This window comes from Eptatretus burgeri, chromosome 18 (genome assembly GCF_056783735.1).
Source record: "Eptatretus burgeri isolate ZD-2024b chromosome 18, Ebu_testis_v1, whole genome shotgun sequence".
Taxonomy (NCBI): Eukaryota; Metazoa; Chordata; class Myxini; order Myxiniformes; family Myxinidae; genus Eptatretus; species Eptatretus burgeri.
Genome location: NC_140978.1, coordinates 36411983 through 36433605, shown reverse-complemented (window position 1 = coordinate 36433605; position 21623 = coordinate 36411983). Strand labels below are relative to the sequence as shown.

General features: G+C 46.0%; 2 protein-coding genes and 1 pseudogene across 2 annotated transcripts in view; 2 read left to right on the top strand and 1 right to left on the bottom strand.

Annotated features, from left to right (window-relative positions):
* The window catches only part of TMF1 (TATA element modulatory factor 1), a 47066-nt gene that overhangs the window by 8557 nt on the left and 16886 nt on the right, over positions 1–21623 (bottom strand). The window contains exons 3-13 of the mRNA XM_085863747.1: positions 19443–19721; positions 15041–15146; positions 12177–12319; positions 11609–11775; positions 10564–10720; positions 10359–10451; positions 4497–4653; positions 3482–3674; positions 2377–2539; positions 1453–1602; positions 125–268 (exon numbers count right to left, since the gene is read on the bottom strand). Of these exons, the coding sequence (XP_085719873.1) occupies positions 125–268; positions 1453–1602; positions 2377–2539; positions 3482–3674; positions 4497–4653; positions 10359–10451; positions 10564–10720; positions 11609–11775; positions 12177–12319; positions 15041–15146; positions 19443–19721 (1752 nt within the window). The remainder of the gene's footprint in view (positions 1–124; positions 269–1452; positions 1603–2376; positions 2540–3481; positions 3675–4496; positions 4654–10358; positions 10452–10563; positions 10721–11608; positions 11776–12176; positions 12320–15040; positions 15147–19442; positions 19722–21623) is intronic.
* Positions 5713–6737, top strand: LOC147008881 (uncharacterized; annotated as a pseudogene).
* LOC147008880 (uncharacterized) lies at positions 6771–8358 on the top strand. The gene is made up of 3 exons (XM_085863789.1): positions 6771–7178; positions 7275–7654; positions 7749–8358. Exons 1-3 carry the CDS (start codon positions 6882–6884, stop codon positions 8236–8238), a joined length of 1167 nt encoding a protein of 388 aa, XP_085719915.1. The 5' UTR covers positions 6771–6881; the 3' UTR covers positions 8239–8358.

Here is a 21623-nt window from a genome sequence, read left to right as displayed (position 1 = left end):
TTACTACACGTCATACTTGTTGATGCTCTTCATCAATCTTGAGCATCTCACCTGGACCACAAAAAAAGCTTTCCCCCAAGTTATTGATACCACACCGAACACAACGTCGAGCTGCTTGACCCACCTGAAACTGAGAAATCTCTCCTCCTTGCCGTTTCAACTGTGACTGCAGCCTCTCCATGACCGTGGAGCCGGCACCGAGGCGCATGGCATCGTACACGCTGCTTGTCGCTCCAAATACAGGTGCGGAAAGATAGTCGGTTTCATCCTGCTGGTGGTGAGGAACATGGAGCTCACAGGACCATCATGGGTATGCTAGATAACTTTGTGCCACAACAATAAACTGCTATTTGTACTCGACCTGCACATGCTGGCCTTGTATTCCAAACTATGCCCAGCATGGCATTTAGAATCTGAATGGAAGCAGATGTGACAACCACCCTAACCTTTCTGTCGAAGGCAGATTCGGCAATGCCAGGAGAAATTGTACATTGTTATAAATCTCAATTAATTTTTCTTCTTCGTTCGTATGCAGCACATGGCTGTGGGGTAGCATCATTGGCTGAGGGGCACAGCTGTGTTGCTGATGCAATGCCCTCTGCTGATTCGGGCAGGGATTTGCAATTTGTTCATGGTGCCGGCGATAACTCGCCGACTCTTCACGAAAGACACTGTGGGATCTTTAATGTTCACCAATGAATACTGCCAGACGGGACGCCCATTCGAAGGATGGCACATCCTGTTTGTGAAACACCGGGATGACAGTTTATAGCTGTGTCAGGATTCAAACCCAGGCTAGACAGCTTAGAGGTGAGTGTGTACCTCTAAGACCATTCTGTTAGCCCATCTCAATTCATGAAAGTGACACTATATTCCTTAATCCAGCATATCCCATGACTGGTGTTGGCTTAATGGTTAGGGTGGTGGGCTTGGGATCCTCGGGTCCTGAGTTCAAATCTTGCTTGTCCGTTTAATAAATACCAGGTGGGGTTAACTCAACGTGTCATCCTTCTAAGGTTGGCAAAATGAGTACCAGCTTGCTGGGATGATTGAGCCATTTGAGTATCCTGCGTCAGAGTGGCGACTCCTCCAGGATTGTGCTCAATAGCCCAGGAGACTGCTTAGGCAGCACCGACGCTCTGTACAGAGTATGGTCCCAATGGATTGGATTAGCGTACCCCAAAGGTCATCTTCCAGAATCCTGATAATGAATGAATCGATCAGTGGAAATCATTTTCACATCACAATGACATTCGGATGGATATGCAGACATCTTTCCTGTCTGTGCAGCTTGGATGAGTGTGCGTTGTACTAAACATTCAGACCGGACCGGCTTTCACCCCTTAGCAGCTGCACCATCACAATCTGAGCCAATCACATCATCATCCAAAAAGATTGCAATAACAGCAAATACAGTGACGTTCCCTCTCAACCTGCAAAGTGCAGCGTTACCTGTTGAGTTACACCAGAAAAGCTTCCGAAGCTTTCACTGAGGCTCAGAGAATTGGAGCGCGTAAGCGTGGGGCTGTCGGGCTTCACATCCCCGGGTGCTCCTCTGTGGAACTTTCGCTCTTGCCAGGCAAGGGAGATGCCTTCATAGTTCTGGTGTCACACATCAGAACCCACACACACGCTGCAAAATCCTTTGGATTATGGGAAAGCCATCAAGTCTATGAGACACCTATACCGTTCCCAATCCACAAAACCTTGGCTTGGCAGCAGACATGCTGCAGAGTCAAAAGTTTAGGGAGAGAGAGACAGAGACAGAGAGACAGAGAGACAGAGAGACAGAGAGACAGAGAGACAGAGAGACAGAGAGACAGAGAGACAGAGAGACAGAGAGACAGAGAGACAGAGAGACAGAGAGACAGAGAGACAGAGAGACAGAGAGACAGAGACAGAGACAGAGACAGAGACAGAGACAGAGACAGAGAGAGAGAGAGAGAGAGAGAGAGAGAACTGAAAAAATTGAACAATGAAGAACCGATTGCAACGCAAAAAATAAAACATTACCCAGGCAACAAAGAACCAGGGCGAACATGTCAAAATGCATCACAAAAGGATTCACAATTAATACAAAAATGGTGGAGTGGGGGGGGGGGGAACACTTCCGATTTGCAAAGAAGGAAAAGCTCGAAAGCCTCGACCTGGAACTGCTAAGGGAATGACAGATGAAGGGACATTTTTCCACCCATGTATAGACGTCAAGGGCGAACTTGAAGATTGTTACAGAAATTTGTGTCGGTGTGCAAACACAACGTTTCGTTTCAAAAGTCACGCACGCCCACATGCGTGCAAAGGAGTCGAGAAAATATACTCTTAAGGTTTTGGCGCGAACATCGTGCGATCGGGATGAATTACGCGGAGCTGGCTTACCCTTTCCTTTAAAGCCTCCTGGGCAAGCAAAGCCTTTTTCTTTTCTGCTTCCACCTTCGCCCTCTCAACCTCAAGATGTTTCTCCATCAGGGCCTTGTCCCTGCAAGCCTCTTCAAGAACCCTGGCCTGTGCCAGCCGTAGACTCTCAAGCTCAGCGGCATGCCTGCGGCAGCAACACGGCAATGAGGAGCCAAATAAATAATAGGACCGTTTTGTCACTGCGAAGAACAAAAAGGCAAAAACCTAACGCGGGACGTTGGCTTCGCAACTCAGCAAGACATCCGGCAATCAGTCGGATGGGACTATCCTCGATGGAGCAACCGAACATGTGCACGTTTGTGCGACCTTTCTGATGGATCAAAACACGACAGTCATGCTGGCACATGTTGGAAGCTGGATGTCCATCCCATCGAGTGATAAATCAACAACTCTTGCACACAAACTGTGGAAGTGTCAGCACTTAATGGGGTGGTAATTTGGCTTTTTGTTTCACAGCCAGTTAACACAACGGTGCGATGGGATGTCAGTTTTGCAACGTACATCCTCGCAAGGTAAAAGGTGTTTGTAAAGCTGCAGCATGAAGTGGTCATTTGAGTACGTGAGGGCAACACAGCAAAACAATACCAAAAGGAAACTAGAACGGCACTCGGTAGAGCGCATACCTCCGCCAGGCTGAACAGGTCACGTTTTGTATCCCACTGATGGGCCAGATCTGCATCCGGACCTGAAGCAAAATCTAATCGGACCGTTCTTGTTATCTACCCAGCTCATCCACCTCGTTTTGCCCGAATCCATCCATAACTTTTTGAGATATCGTGTTATATATCGTTTTTGGCAGAGGCTCTCAATGGTGAAGAATCACTTTTTAAAAATTCTCGTATCCGGATTCGGATCTTAACCAAAATCTCATCAATTTGTCCTGATCACACACCCAACCTGTCCGCAACTTTTTGAGATATTGTGCTCACAGCAAACCTTTGGTGGCAGGGGCAATTAAAGGTAAAAATCTCAGACGCTCTCATCCAGCAGCACAAAACTGAACCATCAAGGACCAATCACTGAAATGTACCGTTAAATCACCACCATTTACAACAGGACGGCATACCTTCCCATTTCCTCCTGTATTTCCTGGGCCCGACTGCGTTCGGCTTCAAGCTGGACCTGCAGCCGGCCCCTTTCCTGACGCAGAAGGCCGACCTGCGAGTTGAGGGCAGAGGTCTCTGTGCGTAACTGCAAGGCCTCCTCCTGTGCATTGCGTTCACGCTCCATCACTACCGCCAGCTGAGACTGTGCCTCCGCTGTGGAAACGGTGTTCATGAAGGCAAAGGAAGATGGGAAGCAAAGAAAAGGGGCAACATGACGTGGGGACAGGGTGAATTGCTGGAGTCAAATATTCCACCATTTTTGCATCTGTAATGAAATGATCTCTACTGCAAATCATGTGCTGGGTATGGATGTGCTCAACTATTCACCGTATAACCATTCATGGGAACCAAGATGGCACTGACAAACGAGTCTCACTATCTAATGCTGATTTCAAAGCACAAACACGAGTTTGATTTGTGTGTCTGCATCCCCAATTCCAGTTGGTGCATCAATGCACATTTGCGTGCTCTCACAATGAAATGAAATGAAATAACTGTGCAACGTTGTGCAAGCATGGCAACACACGGGCTCATTAGCTCATAAAGAATGTGCAACATGGCTGTCCAACGCTGTTCGGTCACATGACCTACGGATTGGCATTATACTGTGCCTGAGGGTTATGCACATGCTTTTTGAATATGGATTGTTCTCATGGGCCAAGTAATGTGTTCTTCACCGGTGCAATGAAATGACTACCGTGCAGGTTGTCTTTTCAATGCAGAACACTTCTACATCGTAACCCTCACCATCGTTTTGGGCTAATGTGGAGAGAGCCACATTGCTGCGCCGAACACACAACGTCGCATAAACAAGCCTATTACTGTGTGGTGTTGGACGGGAAAAAGAGAGGGATGGCATTTTACCAAAAACAATGGCAAACAACCATGTTGGACTTGGATGTTGGAGTCATGAATTCAAGGTAGTTTTAACCCAGCACTGTCAATGACAAAATACAACAGAGAGGTCCAACCCACCTAAGCGATCTGTGAGGTTTTTCTCCAACTTCTCCCACGAGGTGGCCTGGGCAGTGGACATTGCCTGCAAACTCTCGATCTGGCGCAGAAGTGGCCTGCTGGCGGCACCCATGCTTTGTCCAAGTTCCTGGTTACGATTCTCTGCGTCTTGCAATCTCTGTCCAAAGGCAGGCCGAGATAAGCCACTAAACATCAAAAGCCAATATCAGCAATCCACATAAATCGGAGAGCAATGTAGTAGGGATTGCAGATACAACAAGAAAGCATCCGAAAATGCAAAGCCCGTCTGCTTTGTATTCGGACTTCTTCTTCTTCCGTATGCTAAACGGTACCTTTTGACCTTTTGACCTTTGGACCAAATTAAATTGATATATTTGTCTTCTCCATATTAGTTGAGGTGGAAGATAGGGGTGCCATGCACCCCCATGATACATTTTTTTTTAACCTGCATTTTTACAATCCCTGAGGTGTGTGGGAACATAATTTCCTTTGTTCCCATTCCAAAAAAATGTCCCATGTGGGTCGATTAGCCGTTTTTTTGTCCGCCATCTTGGATTTGTTGGGACGCAAAAGTAAGGGGTAGGGGTAATATAAAGGACCTTTTTGCATAGAAAGACATTAGTTACAGGTACAAATTAGGTATCATTGGAAAGGGTATGACCTGCACTATCACAAGAACCCGTCAATTATTCAAATAGGGCATCGATGACGTCATCAGGGGTCAAAAGGTCACGTTAAAGGGCCACCAAGTCAAATTTCACGCACATCCTCTTTGTCATCCACCCTGCACCTAAGTGGACGAATCTTTTGGATTCTACTTTGCTTGAAGGAAAGTGTACATGTATGGGCAGTTTTTAAAACTAAAACAAATTATTTAACTTCAGGACAACATCATTAACCCTTTCCACAAAAATACCGAAAATATTGAGAAAATGTGGTTCTGTATTGAGTTTACTGTGTGAGTGCGTCCTTCGCATACGAATGATTAATTTCACTGTTTATTTATAGTTTATGGCAATGGTTATTAACATTCTTTTTTGTTACAGGTGAGGCCATTGTAACAACCTTAACACTTTAGTGGTGGTGTTAAATTTCATCAACTGACAGTGTTGTCTCTTTTTTGTTACAGGACGTGCAGACAACTGTGATTTTGATTAATGTTTTAGTGGTTGTATTGAATATCTGCTGGCATGCATACCTGCTTGTAGCTGTAGTTTATTAGTGGTGGATAATTGTCTTTTTTTCAGGTAACACCTATTATGGATTAGTGCTGCAGTGGTGGTAGTGCACGCTTAGTTGTAGTTAACTGGTGGTGGTGGCTTCATCATGTCAAAGGCAAAGAAACGCCGAACTGATCATGGTTGCAATTTAGAAGAACTGCAGATGCCTCCTCCTGTATGTATTTTACATGTGAGTGGCATACAGCATGGTGAATTTATACCACTACACAATATAAGGGGTCCTCCCCAGGAAAAGCTTGAGATGTTACATAATCTTCGTGAGAAACGGCTCCTTCAGGCTCATGATTCACCCGTTCGTATGGAAGCTGTGTGAAGGTTAATTCCAGACAATCTTGATGGTGTGGACCTAGAAATGACAGGCTATCACCGGGGATGCTATCAAGCCTTTACCAAACATCAGGATCGTTTGAAATGTGTCGCACCAGACGATGAATCCTCAACAATTCGATCCCCTCGTAAACCATCAACCTTTTCCAAGAACATTTTTTCACCAGAATGTATTTTCTGTGAAATGCTTGAGACGAAAGTTTCCGGAAGGACTGAACGTTGTGTCCAGTTTGCATCTTTCAAGGGAAAGGAAGCAGCTTGGACTCATATTGAACCCCAAGCCCTAGAAATAGGAGACAATCGTTTACATCACAAGGTGGTAGGCGAAGATTTGTTTGCAAGAGAGGCTTGTTTCCATAAATCCTGTCATGGTTCATTCAAACTGAGACATGTGAATCATTTACGTGATCAAGCCAACAGAAGTATTGAAAACAAGCAAGATGAAAAGCTTGAAGCTCATCAAAGCTCATTTTATGTAGTTCTGGATTTTATACGTGAGAGCGTAATTGGGCAGAAGGAGGTCGTGCAACTTGGAACACTCCGCCACCTATACGTCCAAGAACTTGAACGCTGTGGATTTCCAAATCCAGATTTCAGAAGTGATAAGCTGAAGACCCGACTTCAAAGACACAAAATCAATGAGTGCATTGCTTTCACAAAAGTCAGGCCCTAAAGTCTTTTCACAAAAGACGACAGTCAGGAGGATATTCCTTATCCGAAAGGTGCCCTACACATCCAAGATGGCAATGCACTTTTTCATGCCCTGATAAACATATCACCTACATTTGGAAAAATATGTCTGCAAGTGTTAGATCAGATGGTGGCGAAGAAAGATTTTTTCTTCTCAACTGATTCTTACCATGCTGATTCTATCAAGGCTCAGGAGAGGTTACGCCGAGGATCTTCTCAGCGTTATCTGATACAAGGGCCAGCAACAAGAAAACCAAGTGACTTCAAGCTATTCCTGGCAAATGAACACAATAAAACACAGCTCTGCGAACTACTACTCAAGGTGTGGAGCAGCAATGCAGCAGCATCTCGCATGGAGCAATGTGGAACAGCACTGGTGGTAGTGGATGGCAAGGCATACCAGTTACAATTATCTGATGGTGAGGTAAGTAATTTAATTCCATATATCAATTTATTGTAAACCCTTTCCCTACTGCTTAAAATCAGTATGTATGATAAATTCCACATTATATCATTTCAGGTTACAGCACAAGAAATTCATGAGTTGACGTCAAATCAGGAGGAAACAGACACAAGGCTTGTGCTGTACCTGAAGTATGCAGCCAAACTGGGTTACAAGTCGGCTGTAGTCAGGACACCAGACACCGATATATTTGTCATCCTCCTGTTTTATGCTAACACAACAGGTCTTACCATCTTCCTTGACATCGGAACTGGTAATCATCGTCAGATTGTCAACACAAGTCAAATGGCAGAATCCATGGGTGCCGCCAACTGTAAGATGGTCCTGGGCCTGTACGTGTTCACCGGGCAAGACTTAACAAGTTCCTTCGAGGGAAAGGGCAAGATCGGACCCCTCAAGAAGTTACAACGTCATCCAATTTATCATGAAGCTTTCAGGTATTTGTTTTATTATCTATGAAATCCCCTGACTATCAAAGTTTCTTTTAACTTTTGTGTGGCAATTCATATAATTGCACTCATCTCCTTTCAGAAAACTTGGGGATGAATGGTCTGTAAAGCCAGAAACGATTGATGATATTGAGGCATTCACATGTCTGATGTACAGCTACTCCAGACAGAAATCTATTGACACTGTATGTGGAATCATGTTGAGGAAGATGGTTGGGGAAGATGAGCAACTGACAACCAAATCTAAGATTGACCTCTCCCGGTTGCCACCTTGCCGAGACAACCTTATCCCACACATTGGTCGAGTGAACCATCGCCTTGCTATCTACAAGCGAGCAGATATTCCAATCTTCTGGTCTCCAAATCCATATGATCCTGAACAAGGTTGGGAAAGAAATGATGAGGGTGTTTTGGAGCCAGTGTGGTCTTGCGGCCCAGTACTTCCACCTACCTTGATAGACTTAGTTGAGAAGACTACGGAAGAGATGGAACAGTGTGATGATGACATTGAGGAAGAACAGTCCAGCCAAGATAGTGACTATGAAGAACTTCTCAGTGATAACGAAGACTAGATTAAAATATGAACATTGAGACTTTTGGCAGTCGTAATAATGTTTCAACATTAATTAGTTGTGGGCCTGCGTATTATAGTAACTCGTAAACACACGATCTCTATATGATGCATATTCCCATATCAATTAGTAAGGAGTGGGAGTGAAAATACCAAGAGAATGATACATAGACTGTATTTCAGGGCTCATTGGAACATGTAAAGCCTTTTACCATAACAAAAAAGGCAGAGAAAACAAATATGTGTCAAACTGCAATTTCACAGGAAACTTATTACAAAAATTCATTTTTTTCAATATTTTCGGTATTTTTGCAGAAAGGGTTAATGATGTTGTACTGAAGTTAAATAATTTGTTTTAGTTTTAAAAACTGCCTCTACATGTACACTTTCCTTCAAGCAAAGTAGAATCCAAAAGATTCATCCACTTAGGTGCAGGATGACAAAGAGGATGGGTGTGAAATTTGACTTGGTGGCCCTTTAACGTGACCTTTTGACCACTGATGACGTCATCGATGCCCTAATTGAATAATTGACGGGTTCTTGTGATAGTGCAGGTCATACCCTTTCCAATGATGCCTAATTTGCACCTGTGACTAATTTCTTTCTATGCGAAAAGGTCCTTTATATTACCCCTACCCCTTACTTTTGCATCCCAACAAATCCAAGATGGCGGACAAAAAAAAACGGCGAATCGACTCACATGGGACATTTTTTGGAATGGGAACAAAGGAAATTCTGTTCCCACACACCTCAGGGATTGTAAAAATGCAGGTTAAAAAATGTATCATGGGGGTGCATGGCACCCCTATCTTCCTACTCGACTATATTCTCATCATAAAGTTTTGTTGAAAATTTTATGACAAAAGCTTAAATGTCATGTCCTGGACAGAGACAGACAGACAGACACACGATTGCAAAACCCCCCTCTTCCGCTGCATGGGGGATGGGCTAACTAGAACGGCACTCGGTGTTGCACGTACCTCGGCTTGGCTGAACACTTCACGTTTTGTATCCCACTGATAGGCCAGATCTGCATCCGGACCAGAACCAAAATCTAACTGGGTTGTTCGTCACCTCCCTAACTCATCCACCAAGTTTTGTCATAATCTGTCCACAACGTTTTGAAATATCGTGCTACATATCGTTCTTGGCTCCATGTTTTAATGGTGAAGAATTACTGAGGAAATTTAAAAACAGGACCACTGGACCTTGTAGCTTATCTGGGCCCTGGCCTCATGTTTTAATCGAAATTTGGTAGTATTCTGACTGGTGGGTCTGGAGAGGAAGCTTTTTTTAAAGGGATTTACACCATTTTCCCCAAACATTTACCATGTCCGCCATTTTGACACACTTCCGGTCGATCATGTGATCGGCATGACCTCCACAATTTAACATCACGACCCTGTCCTCATGTCGTAAACCAAATTTGGGAGCATTCTGACTGGTGGTTCTGGAGAGGAAGGTTTTTGAAGAAATTTACTAAGTCAACCATTTTGACCGACAAAGTCATGTGACCGGAACGAGCTTTGCAATTCCTGTTACCAATCAGGAGTGGAACGTTGCTGCCTAATTTCAGCCCGATCGGCCCAGCGGTTTGGCCGGATAAGTCGAAATCGGAGACGGACGGACAGTGCGTGATGACAATACCTTATCTAGAATTTAAATTCCAGATGAGCAAAAAATTCTCATATCTCGATCCGGATTTGGATCTTCACCAGAATCGAAACAATTCGTCCTCGTCACACACCCAACCTGTCCACCAAGTTTTCTCATAATCTGTACGAAACTTTTATGAGATATCCTGCTCACAGACAGACAAACAGGCTGACGGGTGAAAACATAACCTCCGCCCACCTTGGGTGGCGCTGGTCATCACCTCCCCAAATGTGCATGCAAAAATAAAGGCCTGCTGTGATCATAATACAAGGCCAGGAATGCAAACATTACATAACCTGTATAAAAGAAAATAGTCAACCAGCAGGCTGCACTAGCTGTTTGCAGAACCCCGCAGAAGGATGGAGGTCAAGCAAAGCCTTCCAGATGGGCCAGGAATGGAAATTCTGCTCCTGCCAAGGGTGCAAATGCAACTCACAGCCACATGTCGATTACAAAACCGCTCACCGAGTGCAGCTCGACAATTTCTTGTCGCAAACGTTCCTCCATGAGGGCCTGCTGCTGCTCTGCCTGGCATAAAGCCAACCTCAAGTCAGTCACCTTCATGGGGAGGATGGAAACGAGCAAATTATTTGTGGAGTTTTTACCTAAAATTTAAATCGAATGAGCATTTCACCGGTGTGGGTGTGTGCATCGTCTCATTCGTCTTCACCTGTGCGACGAGTGCTTCCTGCTGCCGCTTGGCGTCGTCCTGCTGCTTCTCTAACGCGAGTCGCATTTGCTCCTTCGCTTGGATCTCACAGCTGAGCTGCTCTTCCTGTGCCTCACAGTCTCTCGCTGCATTCGCTCGACGCACTTCTGACAGCTCTCTGTGTGAGGGATTCAAGAGGATGGGAAGGGGCTCAAGTGCCGTTCCATTTTGGCTCCACCTCACAATAAATAATAAGGTTCACACCAACGACAACAAATGTTCGCTGAAGTGGAGCGAATCCTTGATGGGTTTTGAGAGTCAGGAAAACAAACGGTCCTTAATCGTACACTACTTTGCATAGAAACACCATCAGGGTCATTTCCCATCGAGTCTTTGTGAGATCGATACTTGGGCGAGTTAGTACTTGTTCGTTTTATTAATTCAACACTTGATGAACTTTCACCAGAAGATTTATCTTTTTTTTGTATACAGTCAAGACTCGTGGAAGAGCTAGCACATTGAAGGGATCAGGACACAAAGAACAGTGGAGAGGTTGAAGGGGAACCAACAGTGGAATTGAAAGGGGATACTTGGACAAATTATGGGTGTGGGGAAGAATGGGGGGGGGGGCAGGAAAGGATGCATGGGGTGGACAAGGTGGATACAGTTGTGTGCTTACTTTTAGTTTTGATGGGATTTAGAGAAGATGGTTCCCATTTCCCATCGTTCTGTTTTAAAATTAAACCAGCGACACCCATTCGCCATGCCTTATGAACTGCGTGAAGAGCTTACGCAAATATGGACGACGCGTACAATGTATAGAACTGTGATTCGTGTTTTCAGTGACTTTCTCAAATAGAGCTCCCCTATGCCCCCACACAGATTTTCCGAGGGATTTCTAAATCTTCCGTTCAATGCAGCAGATCCATCATCGAAGCACTAATCTGTTATATTGGATTAATGAAAGGAAAGACAGGGATGAAGTTAAAAATTTGTACGAATGAATCGATGAAATTGTCTCTTTCTTCTTTAACAGCCAAAACGATGCACAAAACGATGCACTGACTGGAAGGTTGTGTCCAGAGTCGACTCCAAGCATTGGTTTTTCTCCTTCAAATCCTGAAGCTCCGATTGAATCCATTCTCGATCTTCCTTCTGCTTGTCGAGCGTGACCGACAGCCTTCGGATGCTTTCCCTCTGCTGCTTATCGACTTCTTCCTTCTGCTCAAACACCTGCACGCATGGATGAAACGATAGGCAAACCACACCAACTCCGGTACAAAATCATCAGAGAGCAGCGGTTAATTAAACATTGTCCGCATTTACAACAATTGCGAGAAGTTTTACCCTGACGCGGTGACCCTTTACACTTCGGCAATCTCAGAACTATAGATCAAATTGGTCGTCCTCACTCCGGCACGAGATCATGTGCACAGATGTAATCACAGACGTCTTCCCCATTTATCGGGTGGGAAGTCACAATGCAACAGTCAGTTAAAATTTTATTCACCTCTTGACAAAACGACGACGGCTGGGATTATGAACGGGGGAACTCTTCAGCACGATGGATACACAGCAGGAGACTCACGGGAACGTTTTACCAAATGGAATTAACTGGTCTGTCGAACACTAACCTGCTGCCAATCGCGGAGCTTTTCTTCCAACGAGGCAACTCGCTTGCTTTGCTTGGTCTGCTGCGCTTCGTGCTCCTTCTCTTTCGCACGGAGTTTCTTGATGATTGTGGAGTTCTGCAGTTGCTGCTTGGAAAGCTTGTCTCCTGTAATGTGAAAGCATTAGCAAAATTCTGGGTCGTGCTGAAAAACTTCCCACGTACGTTTCATTAATCCTGACTTTGGGACTTCACATCAAACGATGCGTTAACAAAACAGATACATTTGCTCAACTCTTGACAAAGTAATGGTGAAGTGATCAAATCTTTCCATCAGAAGTTATGCAACGTTACGCTGCTGAATTGTCAGGACAACCTGAGACCCCAAAACTTGCATCTGGGTTAAGCTTCTACGATAAGATGGGGTGAAAACAAATAATCCATGCAGTTTGAATTACCCAACCGATATATATATATATATATATATATATATATATATATATATATATATATATATATATATATATATATATATATATGTATATATATATATATGTGTATATATATATATATACATATATATATATATATATATATATATATATCTTCTTCTTTCGGCTGCTCCCATTCGGGGTCGCCACAGCGGATCATCCGTATGATCCGCATAGTGATTTGGCACATGTTTTACGCCGGATGTCCTTCCTGACGCAACCCTGGTCGCCTCTTACGACACAGGGATATGGTACATCTATTTTAACCGGGGTATACACCGGCCCAGTACACTGGTTCTCATTTCGCCGACCTCGGAAGGATGACAGGCTGAGTCAACCTCCTGGTGTATTAATTCAGTGGCCCAACGGGGCTTGAACTCAGGACCTCTTGGATCCTAAGCCGCTGCCCTAACCACTGCGCCAACACCAGGCTCATATATATATATATATATATATATATATATCATCATACCATTTTGAAGCCTTTTTCCCTGAGCAGGGGTCAGCTTTTTGCATGCTCCAATCATAGTACCCTTTCTTGTGGCAATGGTGCTTTTACTGCCGGATGCCCTTCCTGACGCCAACCCTTTAGTCGCCTTTGACATGCCGGGATAAGTACCAGTATACTGGTGCTCATTTCGCCGATCTCGGAAGGATGACAGGCTGAGTCAACCCCCTGATGTTAAAAGAGACTTGATGCACACTATATATATATATATATATATATATATATATATATATATATATATATATATATATATATATATATATATATATATATATATATATATATATATATATATATATATATATATATATATATATATATATATATATATATATATATATATATATATATATATATATATATATATATATATATATATATATATATATATATATATTTTCTTGTGTTTTTACCTCTGGCACCAAAGGTGGATGGAGGTTATGTTTTCACCCATGTCTGTCTGTGTGTGTTTGTTCGTTCGATTGTGAACTGGATATCTCACAAAGTGGTGGAGCGATTCGGACGAAATTTGGCGGAGAACTTGGGTACATGACATGGATGAAATGATTAGATTTTGGTGAAGATCCGGATACGAGAATTTTTTAAAGTGATTTTTCACCATCGAGAGATCGGGCCAAAAACGACGTATAGCAGGATATCTCAAATTGTTGTGGACATAATCAGACGAAACTTGGTGGGTAGGTTGGGTATGTAACGAGGAAAGATTTTTTTTTAATACTTCCACTTATTGTGGTGGCATGATTTCATGCTTTCAACTGGCTATGATCAACGGTGCATCGCCACTGCCACTGAGTATGGGGGCACCACTGATGCAATGCCCCCATTACCAGTACACTGGTACTCATTTTGCAGACCTCGAAAGGATGAAAGGCTGAATCAACCCCACCTGGTGTTAATTCAGCAGCTGACGGGGCTTGAACTCACGATCCAAGGATCCCAAACCCGCCACCCTAACCACTAAGCCAACACCAGGCTTCAAGAATTGATTAAATTTTGGTGAAGATGTGCATCCGGATTAGGATCTGAGAATTTGTTAAGTGATTCTTCACTACTGAGTGATTAAGCTAAAACGATGTACAGCACAATATCTGAAAAGATTATGGACGGATTGGGCCAAAACTTGGTGGATTAGTTGGTTCGGTGACAAGAACAAGCCGAATAAATTTTAGTCTCGGTCCAAATCCAGATCCAGCTTATCGGTGGGATACAAAATGTAAACTAATCAGCCTGGCGGAGACTACCGAGTGGCCGTTTTATTTCTGTTTTTCATGTACTGCAACTGAGCTGGATTTCTCGTTTAATGCTGATATTTATCCTGCCAGCTATAACTTAAAGTTCTTATTAACTTGCAATGCGAACCCAAACAGGGTGGATGTACAGTGGGGGCACCCTCTGTTGTTGAGGACACCTGCAATAAGTGATGGGGTGGCACAGGAGTTCATGGTCACCATTCCAGTTAAGGTGTGCGTGTGTGTACACACACACACACACACACACACACACACACACACACACACACACACACACACACACACACACACACACACACACACACACACACACACACACACACACACACACACACACACACACACACACACACACACACACACACACACATTTGCTCTGCCCTGTTTGTTTCAGAATCGGAAGAGTCAAGCCTCATACTGTTGCAGAAATGCAACGAAAGCGCTTTAGAGGTTTGTCGGTACTCACTGTGTTTTTACATTTAAAAATAAACATTCTTCCACACAAGTACCCCCAAAATTGAACAACAAATGCACAAGTCAGCACAGTATTCCCAAAATACTGTACGTACAAGTTAGCATGAAAGTGCACAGTGCAAAAAAGGTCCTGATGAACACATACCCTCTTCCAGGAGTCCTTTGATCTGTTCATCTTTCTCCCTCAAAAGTTCTGCCGTTTCAATGGTGTTGGGTCGGATGGACAGCTGTTCCTTCACTTGCTTCAGTTCCTGCAATGGGCATCGACAAGGAACAGAAATGATTAGTGGGGCAACTTAGCATAACAATTGTGCATTTTGTGAGGAAAGCACCAAATTTGGCACACGAGTAGCCTAACATATTGTTGCGGATTCGCGCCCGCCGGCGTGCGAGCGGCCACGTAACTCGAATCGCGGCACGTCGCCCACCGGACGGACAATCCCGTCGTGACCCTCTCGGACTAACGCCGGGAACTAGTCACGGGTGGGCCTTTCGGCCTCACCACGATCGTGCCAATCGGCCCCCCCGCGTGGGATAGGGTTGCTCGCCAAATTCGACCTACCTAAGTACCCACACGGAGGGTAGACCGGGCGATCGCACCTCGCCGCAGGTCGACTTCGGACACGGGCCACTTTAAGCGACCCGTTCCGTACTATCGGGATAGCCGAGCGGTGTTATCGTCGGCCTCGACGGTTCCGATTAATTCTCGGGCGTATTTAGCCCACGACCAACCCTTTACGTGAAGTAAGATGGAGATTCAATAAAGGAAAAGACGAAGCGAAACGGGAAAAACAGTTCAACATAAAGCACATTTATTCCGCGGCAAACGGAAAGCACACATATACAATTATGCACCAAAAGCAAATGTAAAAGAAGAAGAAACACACAATAATGCACAAAAAGCAAATGTAAAAGCAAAACAATGCAGATCTACCACCGACTACCGAGCACACGGCAACATTTATACAGTTTTACTTCACAGACGGCGCCGACAACACATATACTCAAAGCAAAAGAAAAAGGGACCACCCTCCACTATGAGGGGGCAGATGGGCCTGGGGCCGAGACCGCGTCGAGCCTACCCGTCTGGTGATGAGCCGCAAGATGGCGGCGGCGCCCCGACTCCGCGGGCCTCGCTGGCACTGCCTGGAAATGGGGTGGGAACGGGGCCCCCTTCTCACACTATCTCAGCGCGGGGGGAAACAGGAGGGGGTTGTTGATGCTCGGGGGAATGAGGATATCTCGCTGGCTTGGGTCCCGTGACGAGCGTCTCCACCGCGACCTCGGTCGCGTTACCGGCCTCCCCTCTCCGCAGCTCCCCGACTCTGACACGAGCGCCCTCTCGACTGCCTTCGCCGCCGCCACCTCTCCACTCTTCTCAGCTCCGTCCAACTGCTTTCTCTGACTCTTCTCTTCTCAACTCAACTCTCCTTGACTGACTCAACTACTCCGACTCTTCCCAACTCAACTGCTTTTTTGGCGAGCGAACGCGGCCCTTTATAGCCCCCGTGGCTTCGCTCCTTCACCTTCGACCCTTTACCTCTGGCTGGCTCCCCATTGGACAGAGGAAAAGTGGGCGTGAATGCTTTTTGATCCGCGAATCTGCATCTAGCGATTATACTCCGACGCACCTGGAGGCGGGGCCAAATCGCCCCATGCTCGCTGATAGGACGGAACAGAAGTGGGCGTGAATCGTTTTTGATCCGATTTCTTCGGAAAGGCTGGTGTTTTTGCACCCGCCGCTCGGCGCGCGCCCTGCACGAGTCCAGGATCGGTGTCCACAAGCGGCGCGGGAATGGTGGTGATGCGATGGTTGCGAGAGCGAGATGTGACGGCAAGGGTCGTGGCTGTGGTTGTGAAGCGGCGTTGCGGTTGGTGGTTGTTGTGTGATGGCTGTTGAGACGTGGTTGGTGGTGATAGTAATGGTAGTAATGGCGGCTGGTCCAAAATAAAGATAGTAAAAGAAAAACGGCTATCCTGAAGGGTCGCAGCCCGAATGAATGACATTTATTCCCTCGAAACAACGGGTTTGGGCCTAACTACACATATACTTACAGAGATATCTCACCTAAGGGACCTGAATGGTGGTTTGCGAATTTCGTCAACCACAACAATATTATGAACAGATTTGGATATTGGGCCATCTCAAAATTTTTGATGGCAGTGGAAAATGGCTGCCACAGCCATCAGCGGCTGAATTTGAGATGGCCCAATATCCAAATCTGTTCATAATATGATAGGCTACTAGTGTGCCAGATTTGGTGCTTTCCTTACAAAATGCACAATTGTTATGCTATATTTAGCTAAGTTGCCCCACTAGATGAGGTCAGCAAACGAATAAACCACTTCAACAGCTCAACCTCAAAGGGGAGCATATGACAATGGATCAATCGCTTCATATAACAAAGGTTGATGAGCAAGTTTGTGGCCAAACAGATGTACAATTATAAATATGAAAGCGATTTTATTGACGTGGGAGAAGGGGTTTTGCAATTGTTTGTGTGTCTGTCTGTCCATCCAGGCCAGAACTTTTTTTTTTAACCAATTGAGCTTTTGTTGTCAAATTTTCAAAACAAACCATTTATTTACGAGAATATGGAGAAAATAATTAAAATTGGGCCAAAATATTGTTGTGGGCCAGGGGTCAGTGGCGAGAACGACCTTGCAATGGGAACGCACACTTCTTCGGTGGCTAGTTGGGGAAGTTTACGCCGTCTCCCACCAGACTCCCCGGAATGTATAGGCCGTCGCTCCGGATAACTCCGAAGCCGGCGGGTCAATTATTCGACCGTGGAACACCAATATCTCAACCATGTGGCGTAGGGTTAATTGTCCAGATCCAATATACCTAAGTAACCATGCAGTCTTGGCTACCGGGGATTCACGCCCTGGGAACGTCTGGCCAAACCGGATCACTGTACCAGCTACGGTAGAGTATCAACTTCCACCTTCCAACTCCGGCTCGGATGCAGTCGAGTTGGCCTGCCCAGGACGTTCTGGCTACGATGTACCGATTACCGGGGATGAAACCCCGTGTAAACCCAGATACGAACCATGGTGGACCAATATAAGGAGGGACGAAAACAGACTGGGTTCATTTCTCATAAATTTATTTACAGCAAAATCAAAAGACAGAAGAGGCGAGACTTGAACGAATATGCAGGAATTTACAATGATACAAAAACACTTATACAATTCTACTTAAAGATGGGCCCACACACACACAAAAAGAAAAGAAACCCAGAGTTCTTAATGACCCTCCAGCCGATGAGAGAGAGAGACGAGCTAGTGGTCAGAGTCCGGATGGGTACCTGACCTTCGGAGAAAGGGGGTACTCCATGCTGCGGCACCTGCCAATGGTCGTCGGCCTGGTCCCAGTCGCATGTGGGGGACTTCTGGTCCATGGCGGAGCTCGGGTGGTGAATAGTCGGGGTCAAAACCAGCCAAGAACTCCTCGTAACAGCCACCGTGAACAAACTGGTTCTTCAGCCACCGTGAACAAACTCTCCCAGCGCCAACGCCAACCACGAACAAGCTCTCCAGCGCCAACGCCAACCACAAACAAGCTCTCCAGCGCCAACGCCAACCACAAACAAGCTCTCCAGCGCCAACTCCAACCACAAACAAGTTCTCCAGCACCAGCGCCAACGCCAACCAACACCACCCTCCGAGTCTCCGAGATATATTGTTGTGGGCCGGGGCTCAGTGGCGATAAACGACCACCAGGGGGAGCAGCAGGGTCGTCTCCACCAAACACCCCGGAATTTAGGTCGTGACTCTCGGATAAGTTCGAAAGGTCACGGGTCCCTTAGCGGACCTTGGTCGCCAATATTTCGATGGCGTGGGGTAGGGTTAATTGCCCCAACTTCAACATACCTAAGTACCCACGTTGTCAAATTACTGGGGAAGTCACACCCTCGACGGACTCTGTCAAACCGGGTTGCTCGAGCGACCTCGGTCCGGTGTAACCAAGCGGAATTACCAGAGTCCGTCGGTCCAAACGACAACTTACGGCACACGGCCTCCCTAATTCTCAATACGCACAGTGTTGGGTCAATGGTAGAAACGTCAGGCAACGAAATGGAACATTTAACAGATATTTATTTACAATAGGGAGGGAGACACAGAGCAGAGTTATCCAAATAAAAGAAATGCAATTTACAATGAATGAAAAGCACTTAACAATTCTACTTAACAGAGTGGCATCACACACAGACACACACACCCAAAAAGAAATGGACCCCGTGGGTCTTTGTTCGGTCCTCCCGCCGAGGAAGATAGTTCAGCTGGGGGACCAGAGCCTGGCCGGATACCTTCCTGCCTCGTGCGGTTACACCGGACTTCATCCCGCCACGGTGGGACTCGAACCCACGTCCTGGAATCCTCGGGCCTACGACCCAGGCTGCTCAACCACCACCACCACCACTAGAGCCCCGCAAAGGACCGCAGACCAATCCACGGCGCCAGACCAGAAGCAATAGGCCACAATGACTGCAGTACTCTGGTCCTGACAACCACTCTACTTTTTCTCTTCTTCAGCCACTCACCTCCTGATTGGACGAGGGGTTGTCGGGCGACCAGTGGCCTCCCCTCATTGGTCGGGGCTTCTGAGGTAATGAGCCTCCTGATTGGACGAGGGGTTGTCGGGCGACCAGTGGCCTCCCCTCATTGGTCGGGGCTTCTGAGGTAATGAGCCTCCTGATTGGACGAGGGGCACACTCTTTCCCTCGTGGGCGGAGTCGGCTCTGAGGCGATGATGCGAAGAAGGAAGGAGATTTGTTGGCGATGTAAGAAACTTGACTATAAAAGAAACCCACAGCGCACACATGAAATTAACCCATTAGACAGAAGAATGGGGCCCTGACTATAAACACATACATATCGAAATAACTGAACTGCGGAGGCTCTGGCTGTTTGTGTGCAAATGGCTGCCAGATTCGTAACAATATCTCCTCCAACCACGGGGAGGGCCTTGGCGAGAATCATCTCGCTGTCCGTCCCTCATTGGCCTACACGGCTGCACCCTACCGGGGTGGAGCCGTGGCCCTTGCAAGGAGACCCCATATTCTCCACGTGGCCTCGCTCACGCAGAGCAAGAGGGTCTGCCCTGAAAGGCCCACCGTACAAAAACTATCGCTTGTGGGGCCCGAGGACCGGAACCGAGAGGCCCCCCTCTCGGCACGTCAAGGTACGAGTGGCCAACGGGTGGTGATGGAGCATGATGGGCTGGTTGGGTCGTGCAGATGGGATGATGGATGTAAGATGAGATGTAATAACCTAACTAGCCGTCACAACGCACACATTTAATCCTCCCACTCACCAAAAGGACGGGGTCCTGACTACACACGTACTTACCGGCATAACTAACTTTGGGACCTGCATGTTGAGTGCGCATGGTTTCCAGATTCGTAACAATATGAAAGGGCAAAGTCATTGTGACTATAAATAGTCCATAATAACTCCACTGCAGCAGGTCAAGCATGAGATGCCCTGTTTTTTTTTTCCTCTGCCACCGAAAGTGAAGTAGGTTATGTTTTCGCCTCTGTTTTTTTTTTTTTTGGTTTGTTTGTTTGTTATTTGCAAAATCAAAGATTTTTTGGGATTCGCTGGATATCTGTTATTGTCAGGTTTTCCGTGTGTGCGTGTGTGTGTGTGTGTGTGTGTGTGTGTGTGTGTGTGTGTGTGTGTGTGTGTGTGTGTGTGTGTGTGTGTGTGTGTGTGTCTGCAACGAGAGGCTCCACAGCACAAACCAGCAAACCGATTTCGATGAAACTTGGCGAACAGGTGCCGTATGAGCTGGGAGTGTGCGCGTTTGAGTTTTGTTGTTAAGCAACCACCCGTTGCTATGCAGCGGCCGAAAAACCGCGTTTTAAGAACCCAAACGGTAACGTAATGCGTGAGATAAAAACCTTGTTCCGTGTTGTGCGCATTTTGATATACTAATACAGTGTCTCTCAAGGTGTGTCTGAATGTGAATTAAACTCAGAAACTGTTCAACGTAAAGTTGTCGTGTACTCAGACCTTTGCTCATGTTATCGGAAGACATTTATAGGGGAGCAACCCTCATTCCAAGAGGGGGTCGGGGACGACAGCACGATTGTCAAAGAATATATAAATGGAATTAAAGTCAAAGCATGCCAATGAGGCTAACCCTAACTCGAACTTAATGTTTATTCACGCGTAAAATCCGTGCACAGAAGAACCATGCTACTTCTGCGGAGTACACCATCATGGATTACAACAGAGGTTAAAAGGTGTTACCAGTGGTTTCATTGGGATTCGCTAGATATCCGTTATTGTCGGGTTTTCCATCTGTGTGTGTGTGTGTGTGTGTGTGTGTGTGTGTGTGTGTGTGTGTGTGTGTGTGTGTGTCTGTCTGCAACGCGAGGCTCCACAGCACAAACCAGCAAACGGATTTCGATGAAACTTGGCGAACAGTGTGCGCGTTTGAGTTTCGTTGCTAAGCAACCACCCGTTGCTATGCAGCGGCCCAAAAACCGCGTTTTAAGAACCCAAACGGTAACTGACGTAGCGCGGCTTCTATGATAGGTAGAGCGACCGGACCAACTCCTGCCTATTCCTTGCATCCCCATCTAGTTATCGCGACAGCATAACGTTCCTCTATCTCTCATAGTTTCTGAATGGCAGCCCTCCGAATGCGGAAAGGTGGTGAACCAGGGAATATGTTAAGTGACCTTGACCTCGGAAACCGTCGACGGTGGAACGTT